The sequence below is a fragment of the Sphaeramia orbicularis genome, chromosome 7 (genome assembly GCF_902148855.1).
Source record: "Sphaeramia orbicularis chromosome 7, fSphaOr1.1, whole genome shotgun sequence".
Lineage (NCBI taxonomy): Eukaryota > Metazoa > Chordata > Actinopteri > Kurtiformes > Apogonidae > Sphaeramia > Sphaeramia orbicularis.
Window position 1 is genome coordinate 5,023,483 of NC_043963.1, and position 12,117 is coordinate 5,035,599.

Genomic DNA, 12,117 nt, shown 5'->3' on the forward strand with positions numbered 1-12,117 from the left:
ACCCATGGAATTGGATCAATGACAGTTGAGATACTTTGTTATGCATATTAAATAATAAATCAAATGAACAAAAATGAATAAAAAAATTAACAAAACAATAAATAAAGTGGAAAAAATAAGCAACAAAATGATCAAAAACAGTCACAGTGATCAATAAAATAAACAAAAATGAATAATAAATCAACAAAAGCAACGTGAACAAAATAAGCCAAAAACTCAACAAAAATGAAGAAAAAATATTAAACCTATGTAGTTTGATAAATGACAGTGGATGGAGACAGTTCATTTATGTTCTGTTTCCTCTGTTTTCATATAATTTTCTTCAGTATTATAGACAGTATCTTGATTTTAATCTGCTGTTTTCTTGCTATAAGACCTAAAGACTCTATTTATGAAAATGGCACGTCATATATTTTTGTCGAAATAATGAATACATGACCAAAACATAAACAAATTTTATAATGAAATAAACATGTTCCATCATTTAATGACAAACGAACAGCAATAATTAATAAGTTCATTAATACTGCGTTTACATGTGCAGATCTGCAGAGGTACCGTCTGAACACTGTTTATAAAATCCACCCTGTGTGTACGCTCATACATCCTGCACATAAATCTGTATATGATAAAGCTCTGTTCACTTTAGCACAAAGAGGATCAGAACAAAAGGAACCAGATGGAAAAGAAAAACAGGTGCATCCTGGACTCACACTGACCGCACGTGCACAACGAACATATATATATATATATATATATATAACTATGAATATACAAAATACATATACAACAACCACTGATATACAACAACCATAGATATACATCAACATATAACAACAACCATGAGTATATAACATATACACCAATAAATACACATGAACCATAAATATACAGTATACCAATAAATACACACTGATCATAGATATACACCAATAAATACACACCGACCATAAATATACACCAATAAATTAGGGGTGTTCCAAAAAATCAATTCATATAAAAATCGTGATTCTCATTTACTAAGATTCAGAATCGATTTAAAATGTCCCACAATCGCTTTTAAAAAATAAAACAAATCCGCCAGCAGTTTGCCTCCGTTTTGTGCGCGGGACGTCCTAATGTCATCACGCAGCCGTTCTGGAACATACACATGCGCAGTAAGCACCAAAACAAAGAAAACTAATGGAGGAGGTAGGGTTAGCGGTTAGCAATTAGCGCTAGCACGATTAGCGGTTAGAGTTGGCGATTAGCAGCCAGTACATTGACACACCATCAAATGGCATTCAATAACACGTGGAAGGATGAAAATGCGTACGGATAGCACACCACATGCAATAAACTGGCGTCACATACAACACAAGTTTCATGAGCTCAGTCTGTCAGCTGCATCACCCAGAGCTTAAGGGACATGGTGACACGTCAGGACACCAGAGGAAAAACCAACGCACACTGCTGTGCCTCACCAGACTCCCTACCAAGCCTGGATAAATGTTTCAAATTTAATAAATGTGTAAAGGACATTTGAATGTGTGCATTTGTCATTCTGTCTTGCAAAGCAGACTGGAGTAGATCATGAGGATCCTTTACACACCTAGAGACTGAAGCAGAAACCATTATGAATAAATCATTTGAATCCAGAATCGTTTTGAATCGAAAAATCGTTTTAAATTGAAATCGATTTTGATCGAATCGTAACCCCAAAAATCGGAATTGAATCGAATCATGACATAGTAAAAGATTCACACCCTTACAATAAATACACACTGAACTTCAACTTTGACCAAGATCTGCCTGAAAACTCAAATAAGCCTCTTATATTTCCATACTTCCTGATGCTACTGTGTCTGCACCACAACAGCCGCTAAGTTAGGTTTGTTTAATGGCCTTTGACCCGAGGATCATGTGACTCACCCCTTTAACAGGTTGACGTTCACTTATTTCGGTTTTAACGTCCACCTAGGTCATATTAAACGTCCAGATGAGTCACGTCACTCACTTATCTGAGGTCAAACAGGAAGTCAAGCCCCACCCCATTCCCCCTCACCTTTGACCCCCCCTCAGTGACGCCCTACATGCCATACATCGTCTGAAAATGCGTCTCTGCGTCCACGTTTCTGAGCGTCCATGTTCGAGGTTTGGAGAGCAGCAGCATGAATTAAAGCCTGGAGTTCAGAGAGTGAGGGGCCAGGAAAAGGGGACACTGAGGACCAAGGTGGGGGGCGGGATGGAAGGGGGGGGGCTCCACATCAAAGTAGTGTCTGGTGGTTGGAGATTAGGGATTTTTTCACTGTGAGTGCCGAGGGGGTGGGGGGTGGGGGGTGGGGTCACTCCTCAGGGTCTCTGGGGGCTGCATTCCTCGTCTGTCATGTACTTTATGGCCCCTTCTACAGTTTATACATTGTCTCCTCTGTCGCCCATTGCACCCCCCCACCCCCCCTCACCACCACCCATCTGTGTGTGTGTGTGTGTGTGTGTGTGTGTGTGTGTGTGTGTGTGTGTGGGTGGGTGGTGGGGTGGTTGCAGGGTTTTACAGTAAATCATCTATTGAGTTGCAGAGCGACAACACTCTTCCAACATGAGTCAAAAACAGAAAATAGAGAAGAACGCACAAATAAAACACCAGGTGAAATGTGGATGTTTCTGTTTCATTATGAACGAGAACAGATTAAACAGAGGTTTTCATCATAAAAACTGAAAACTAAACTACTACTGACTTCACCAAAGGGCTTCAGCAGGTGCATTTACATTTAAACTACTTTATATGGACAAAAGTATGTGGACATGCTGAATTCAGGTGCTTCCTCTCTAACAGGGGTCAAAACAATAATTAATTATTAATCTACATTATAAAAGCCAAGTGGTCTGTGTGTGTGTGTGTGTGTGTGTGTGTATCTGCTTTATGACTGAAAAAACAGACAGATCTAGCCTTTGCCTTTTGCAGTAATTATGTGTTTTGGGTCAAGGCTCAGACAGGTGAAAACAGCTTATTGATACGACCAGGGTGCAATTTATTTAGGGGGATGGGGGGGATGAACGCCCCCTCCTCTGGTTTTTACATCCCTACTTCTGCTGAATCTGGGGGGACAGCCCCGTCAATGATTCAGAACCAAGTGCAATAACAGGCAGGTTGTGACTGAGTTTTCTTACACATACAGCCTACTAAAGAAATATAAGACCAATACTTTTTGAGTTATTAGTTGCCACAAAAGGGGGGGGGGGCTGGATCTGGATCAACGGAACCACCGGGACACAACAGGAGACCCCAGGTCCATATGTGATCACACACTAGTAAGGTCAGTCTGGTTCTTACTGTGACCCAGTCCCCGGTCAGACCCGACCCGTTAATGTCCCTCTCCGGATCACCCCCCCCCCCTCGCTGTAACGCGGTGACAGACTGTTCTGAGGAGGCTGCGATCAGACGGACAGGAGTTCAGCGGGTCCAGACACAGGACGGCAGTGAGTCGCATTAAACCATTATGTTCAGTCCTGTGTAAAAGTCTGATGCTGCCTTCAGGTGCTACCGGGAATAGTACAATTCAATAAACCGTCCTGTTCAGTCCTGTGTAAAAGTCTGTGGTCCATGTCGATGTCAATACAAACAAAATGAGGGCCATTCTATTTCTGTCTAATCTGTGTTACAGCAATAACACTGGTTAAATGATTATTTTAACATGACAACATGATAAAAGTGGCATAAAAACACATTGATATTATAAAAGCCAAGTGGCCTTTGTGTGAGTGTGTGTGTGTGTGTGTGTGTGTGTCCAGGGTTTCACACTAAATCTGTACACAGCTGACTGCTCCAGTTTATCATACTTATGTATTTTTGGTCAAGGAACAGACTAGCGAAAACAGTAAGCTGATAGGACCAATATTTTTGGAGATATTACTAATTTTGAATACAATAGCCTCACAATCACTGCTATGCTATTGCTATGGCCAGAACACTTTGGCGCTGACTGCTGGACAAATGCAGTACAGCATGCACAAATACACAACAGCATAAAAACCACCACATCTAGAACCTGTGGATCGTCATGGGTCAACGCACTACTAAACTGTATATACTCACATCTGCTTTTCAAATTTTTAGAATATTGAAAAAAAAGGGGTTAAATTCTTTAAAAAAAAAAAAAAAATTTAAATCAAAAATTTAAAAACATTTTAAACAAGAAGTCATTCATTTGTGGACCAAAATATAATACAAATGATTATTTTTAAAATCACAGAAGTGGCATAAAAACACATAGATTTTGACCCATTTATTGATGAGTGAAGGGTCTGGACCCTCGTGAATCTAAGGGTTAAAGATCTTTATAACCGTAACATGTTTTCCACCTTTTCTTGTGCAAACTCTTGCTGAGTCTGGGTTTTCCTCATGTTAATGCTCATGAATTAAGAATTACTGATAACCTCCTGAGACTCAGCTATGCATTTTTGCCCTCTGTAGTGGACAAAAGTTTCACATTTTTACTTAACCCATAAAGACCCAGTGCTACTTTTGTGTCTGTTCCCAAACGATTTTTTTTCTCCATTTTAACCTTTCTTAATGATTTATCACTATTGATTCTAATATTATCCTCTGTATTTTGCATTTTTAAGTATAAATCTGATATTTTCCTGTATTTAATTCACTGATCATGTATATTTCCAATAAAAACTGTGAGATATCGTTACAGGTTATTACATCAAAAACAGAGAAAACTAAAGAAAACATACTTTTTAGTAAAATACATCGTTAATTGAACATAAACCCAGTGTCTCCATCCACTGTCATTGATCCAACTCCATGGATGTTTACTGGTGAATAAATGTGTAGAAGATGATGGTGTTTCCATGGTAACTATGGAGCCACTGAACATCCAAATGGGTCATATCTGATGACCATGAAAAGATGAAGAACTGTATTTTACACCAAGTATTTCCATGCATTGACAGGATTAGTGAATCAACAGGTATAAACATTTAGATCAGTAAATGATCTTAGACGCCAGTGGATGTTTGGGGTATTTATGGGTTTAAAAAATGCTGTCGATCGCAAAGGACATTCCATTAAAAAATAAATAAATAAAAATTATTTTTTGAAATGTATCTGAAAAATACAGACGAGTGATTAGGGCCACTGGGGGAAAAATAAGGTCAGATTTCTTTTTTTATTATTATTATTATTCTGAGAAAAAAGTCAGAATTATGACTTTAATCTCAGAATTCTGACTGGTTTTTTTTGTTTTTTTTTATTATGTTCTGAATTGAAGTCAGGATTTTGCGAGAAAAAAAAAAAAAAACGTCTGAATACTGACTTTTTTTCTCAGAATTCTGACTTCAATTTCAGAATACTAATAGAAAAATATATTGGACCTTAATTTAATATTTTTTCCAGTGGCCCTAATCCTCTTCCGTAGAAAAAACGGTTGCACTATGCAGTTTCCGATTAAGAAAATTGTTTAATGTGAAAAAGCTCAAACTTTCCCTTTCCTGGGTCTCAGGAGGACATTTACACATAAAGACATGTTCCTGCTCATTGTTTACACTTTAACCGTACTTGTCTATATTTTCTGTCTCTGTGTCCCATTGACCTCTGACCTGAATGCGTCACGCGGCTGGCAGTTCCCGTTCATCACCTGTACACGCTCAGCTCTCGTGACCCTTCTGCATTCCCTCGCGCATGAACTCCTCCCCTCCCAAGTCCCGGCGCACGTGCACGCCTCCTGCCACACTCTCTCTTCAGAAAGGTGAATGAGTGGATCGGCCTGCGTGCACGTGTATTTGTTCGTGCACGCCCCTTCATTTAACGCCAGCCTTTGGTGGTCGTAAATTCACCGACGCGCGACGACGGCAAAACCGGTTAAAACCCGAGGAGGAAGTGAGCCGGTTAAAACCCGCACCTCCAGGGTCCAGAAACCCGGAGAGAACCAGGAAACCACCGCGGGGAGCGGATCCGCGCGCACCGACGAGTTTAAGAGCGAAGAGTCAATGTCAGAGATTTGGAAATTTACGAAATTCAGCGCACGAGAGCCTCACAATGTGTGCGTAAAAACAGAACCCACAACTGTGCACGAGACAGACGATTAAAGTCATGAATAATACACGAGAACAGTCAATAAAACATCCATTAAGTCATTTTAAGTCATGTCAGATGAAAGATTTTTACTCAAGACGCACTTTTTGGTTAGTACCTGAACGCACCCATCGATGAATTAGACAAAATACCCCAAAAACTCACCGCGTGACGCGTTAAAATCTCCAAATAAACACTTGAACTTTCCTTCAGCGTGTTCTTTCCGCTCCGTGGACTTTTCTGGTGCATGTTCACGGCCCCACATCAGGTTCCACATCTGTCCGCACCCGCACATGTACCCAAAAAAAAAAAAAAAAAAACCCACGCGCAAAAGTTTGCAAGTGCAGCCAAAAAGCGGCACCGCGCGCGAGCCTGAGCCCACCAATGGCGTCGAACCGAGTCGGACACGAGACTCGAACCGAAGCTGAACCGCCTGGCTCCGGAAAGCCCGAACAACCCGCCCTCCCCCCGCGTGGAAACTTACATAACCGTCCACGGTCCGCGCGCTCATCCGCTGCAGGGAACAAGGTGAAGGCGAGCTGGGTCCGAGGGGTCTGCGTGGGTCCGTGGGTGTCTGTCGGGTCTGTGAGGCAGGAGCAGGAGGAGGCCGGAGGAGGAGGAGGAGGGGGGGGGGGGATCAGGCTGGGACTTGAAGAGTCGCGGTGCGTTCAGGGGAGGAGGCGCGCTGCGGGTGCACATCTGGACTGGAGCTGAAACCCAGACCTGGACCTGGACCCGGAGGAGATGATCTGCAGGGGTGGGGGGGTGGGGTGGGGGTGTCCCATGTGAGAATGTCCCCTCCCAGCCCCCCAGGTAAAATCAGGTCCTCTGTGTCAGGTCTAACCCCAGACGGACGTGGACTCTGTGGCACCAGTGGATCCTGATAAGAACTGAAACTAACCTGTGGCTTCGAGCATGATGAGGGGTTTGTTTGTTTGTTTTGGTTGGTTTGTTTTTTGTTTTTTAACCCATACAGACCCAAACAGCCTCTGGCGACCTAAACCATGTAACCAGGGGTGTCTAACTCATTTGAGTTCAGGGGCCACATTCAGCCCATTCTGATCTCAGGTGGGCCGGACCAGTGAAAGAATAACAGTGAATAAAGAAAAAAGACATTATGATGTTTACATCTACAACGTTTCCTTAAAAATCTGAATACTTGAAATATCTAGAAAAAAAAAAGTACAATTTTAACAAAATTCTGCCTCAGTTTATCATTTACACATGTACATTACAACTTACAGTACAATTACAAATACACACAAGATTTAACATCAAGCAGACATTGTGTAAAATTGCATTTACTTCTCTTAAGACATTTCAGGTTGTTCATATTTGTTCAGGTTATTCACATTTTTTGTAAAAGTAAGTTTGTTTATAGAAACATTTTCATGTAATTTCACTTTTTTTTTTTTACACTAAAACAAAGGATGAACTCTGCAGTTGTCATTATATATAGGTTAATATTATAGTACTGAATGTTTCTGTTCTGTATGTGAAACCTGAATAAAAATGATTTTAACATCTTTGACTGTTCATATCTTCATTTGTAATTTTTGCATTTCACAGATTCATCCAGGGGCCAGATTGGACCCTTTGGCGACCCGGATTTGGCCCCCGGGCCCGCATGTTTGACACCTGTGATCTAAACTGTTTAATACCTGTTGATCCACTAATTCTATCATACATGTAAATAATTGGTGTAAAATACAGTTCTTCGTCTTGTTCATGTCATCAGATATGAGCCATTTGGACGTTCAGAGGCTCTTGTAGTTACCATGGAAACACCGTCATCTCTACAACATTGATTCACCAGTAAAACCCATGGAGTTGGATCAATGACAGTGGAGATACTTAGTTTATACATGTTAAGTAATACATAAAATAAACAAAAATTAATTACAAAAAATTAATTCATTCATTTATTCATCCATTCATTCATTGTTTTCATTCATTCATGTCATTCAGTATCTGAAACCCACATTATCCTCAGTAGGGTCACAGGGGTCGCTTGGAGTCTGTCCTAGCTACTTTATTTATTGTTTTGTTCATTTAAAAAATTGACAAACATAAATAAAGTGAAAAAAAAAAGTAACAAAATGACCAAAAAACAGTCAAAGTGATCAATAAAATGAACAAAAATTAACAATAAGTCAACAAATAATAAGCAACGTGAACAAAATAAGCCAAAAACTCAACAAATTGAAGAAAAAATACTAAATCTATGAAGTTGGAATGTCCCCTCCCACCCCCCAGGTAAAATCAGGTCCTCTGTGTCAGGTCTAACCCCAGACGGACGTGGACTCTGTGGCACCAGTGGATCCTGATAAGAACTGAAACTAAACTCTGGCTTTGACAATGATGGGTTTTTGTTTGTTCTTGTTTTTTAGACCCAAACAGCCTCTGGCAACTTAAACCATCTACTGATCTAAACTGTTTAGTACCTGCACTGTAACAAGGACACTGTGAAATGTACAGTAAGCTTGCTGGCAGCAATTAAGAAGTAAGTTGCTGTATTCCATTCTACAGCATACTTACTGTATATTAAATGACAGTACCTGTAAAATGCTGTAATTGTCATACAGTACCAATCACAGTACTGTAATTGCTATTCAGTACTGTAATATGGTGATGTATTTTGTATCACAGCAGATAGTGGACTACTGTGGAATGGGAATTTGGGGGTATTTGTATTGAATACTCCAAAACAAAACAAGCACTCAAACGTTTTGTATGTGATATGCGCATACATTTAGACTTACATTTCTCATGGAACCAGTAAAAGCTGTTCTTGCTTTTCTATCTTTTGCATGGTGAGTAAAAATAAAGAACTGCTGTTTGAGGTGATACTTTGGATTTTTTGAAGTAATACAGTTGAGAAAATGTTACAGGCAAAGGAATGGGCTGTCTGATGGCGATGTAAAATGGGAATATCCTTTATTTAGCGTACTCTTGAACCATATTGATTTATTAGGTGGGCTTTGTTTAGGTGTTACATTCGCTTTGAGCTGACATGAAAGTTGAAAACACAGCTGAAAAAGTTGAAAGTGTGGCTTGTTGAAGATTTCTACAATTTTACAATTTCATTTAGCAGAAGCTTTTGTCCAAAGCGACGGACAACATAAGCAAGAACTTAGACTGGAGGGAAAAACCCTTAGTAAGTGCAAAAAGTGCTTCAAGTTTGATTGGCCGCAGGCGCTGCCATCAAGAACTAGAAGAAGTGCTGATTTCTCCATGAGAAGCCATTAAAAATTTTTGGCATAAAAAGCTGAATATTTCAAAAAATTGAAAAATATAAATAAAAGTACTGATGTCCTGAAGAAGATGAACATTTTAAAGTTTGAACAGTGAAAATCTGTGAAAATTGGATACATTTTGAGTAGTATTTTACTTGTGGAGTAGGTGGTCACATAACAAATACTTGCTCCCATCCCTAGTGAAGAATATTAAGAACAAATTGTGCTTACCTCTGGACAAATTCCAGTGATGTGGCTGCCTCCTCTGGATATTCAGTGTTGAACATGTAGGATGACCCAAAGAGGGCAGCTAAAAAAAAACAATCCTGCTCAAAATGACTGTATTTTGATTTACAGTCAAATATATTTTACTGTACAATTCACCTGCCAATTAATTTAGGCCATTATGCTTTGCAGATCTACAGCAACATACTGTATCCAGGTTCTACAGTAAGCATTTGCTCATTATACAGTAATCATGCTGTGAAAACTACAGAAACTTGTTACAGTGTGCTGATCCACTAATCCTATCAATACACGTCAATAATTCATGAAAAATGCAATCCACAGTGAACATATGTAATTTCTGAAGACGGTTTGCACCATTTGTTTGCATTTTTTTGTGCGATTGCTAATATATTTCATTGATTAAAAACAACTTAGAAGTAATTTTTCATGTATTGTTTCAGATGAAAATGAATTAACCTCCTAAGACCCAGAAAATGTCAGCAAAGTACCAGCTTTTTTTGTTTTTTATTCAATAAGTGCCTATATTGGGAACATCATGATGCAACAGTTTTGTCAGATGCAGTTTTTAAAATTTTTATGGAATGTCCTTTGTGGTGGACAGTTCTTTTTTTTTTTGTATAATTTCTGAAACTCTTGTCCGCAAATGTGGACAGAAAACCCATAGCTGGGTCTGAGGAGGCTAATGCAACAAATGTGACTCTTGTGTGTAAATATGGGGCAAAAATCTGGAAAAAAGATGCACGTTCAAATGTAAAAATACCGAAATAATGTGTATTTAACTCTTAAACACATAAACATTTCCCTTTTGGCCAAAATCATCTTCTGATCTAAACTGTTTAATACCTGTTGATCCATTAATCCTATCAATCCATGTCAGTAAATGGTATAAAATACAATTATTCATCTTTTCATGGTCATCAGATATGTCCCATTTGGACGTTCAGAGGCTCCGTAGTTACCGTGGAAACACCGTCATCTTCTACAACATTGATTCACCAGTAAAACCCATGGAGTTGGATCAATGACAGTCGATGGACACACTTGTTACATTGTGTTATTGGTATTTTTGCTAAAAAAGTCACTTTTTTTCAACAGTTTTCTCTGTTTTGATATAATAACCATTGAAATTATTACATCTGCATGATCAGTGAATTAAATGTAGGGAAATACATGATTTTAACAGAAAAATATAAAATACAAAGGATAATATTGTACTAAATGGTAATAAATGTTCTACAACATTGATTCACCAAGAAAATCTATGGAGTTGGATAAACAGCAGTGGATGGACACACTTGGTTTACATAGTAAGTAGTACATAAAATGAACAAAAATGAATAGATTTTTTTTAAATTACAAAATAATAAATAATGTGGAAAAATTCATAAAGAACTTTACTAAAATTAAGTTAAAAGACTAAAAAATCAACACAACAAAAAAAATGAAATGAACAAATAAAATGTGCAAAATAAAACTAAAATGAAACAAAATTAAAAGAAAAAACAACAACATACCATTGTGTAATTGATATTTTTGCTGAAAATGTAACTTTTTCTACAGTTTTCTCTGTTTTTGATATAATAACCCTCAACTTTAACCCATGAAGACCCAGTGCTACTTTTATGAAAGTTCCCAAATGATTTTTTCTCTTTATTTTAACCATTCTTAAGTGATTCATCACTATTTATTATAATATTATCCTTTGTATTTCATATTTTTCAGTTAAAATCATGTATTTTCCGATATTTAATTCACTGATCATGTAAATGTTCATAAAAGCTCAGAGTAAATTCAATGTTTATTATGTAAAAACAAGGAAAACTGAAGAAAAAGTTACTTCTCCAGTAAAAACCTCATTAACTGAACATAACCCCAGTGTGTCCATCCACTGTCATTGATCCAACTCCATGGGTTTTACTGGTCAATCATTGTTGTAGAAGATGACGGTGTTTCCATGGTAACTACGGAGCCTCTGAACGTCCAAATGGGTCATATCTGATGACCATGAAAAGATGAAGAACTGTATGTATTTATTTATATTGAACATGCAAAGAAACAAAATGACATTTAAATGAACAGAATCTATCTTGAAGTACGTGCAAGTCTGAATTTTGCATGGTCGAAAAGGACTAGGAAGAAGTATAAACGTATAAGTTATGTACATGTATTGATAGGATTAGTGGATCAGCAGGTATTAGACAGTTTAGATCAGTAGATGGTTTAGGTCGATGGTGGTTGTTTAGATCTTTAAGGGTTAATCTGAGCTTTTATGAAAATCTACATGATCAGTAAGTTAAATATCGGAAAATACCAGATTTTTACAAAAAAAAAAAAAGAAGAAGCAAAATACAGAGGATAATATTATAATAAATAGGGATAAATCGCTAAAGAAAAGTTAAATAGAGACAAACATTCATTTGGGAATTGATACAAATGTAGTACTGGGTCTTTATGAGTTAAATACAATTATATTTTATTGTATATCAAGGATGAAAACTGTTTATATCACAGATGTTGAAATCATTTTAGATCAGGTTCCACATTCAGCCCAAAACAGCCAGTGAAATAATAACA

The 12,117-nt window shown here is 38.1% G+C and overlaps 1 protein-coding gene across 1 annotated transcript in view; it reads right to left on the reverse strand.

Moving 5' to 3' along the window:
- dnmt3bb.1 (DNA (cytosine-5-)-methyltransferase 3 beta, duplicate b.1) overlaps window positions 1–6,609 on the reverse strand; it is a 61,541-nt gene extending 54,932 nt beyond the window's left edge. Inside the window, exon 1 of the mRNA XM_030138973.1 lies at window positions 6,543–6,609. Coding sequence (XP_029994833.1) covers window positions 6,543–6,544 — 2 coding nt within the window. The 5' untranslated portion in view covers window positions 6,545–6,609. The remainder of the gene's footprint in view (window positions 1–6,542) is intronic.
- Between the last annotated feature and the right edge of the window lie 5,508 nt (window positions 6,610–12,117).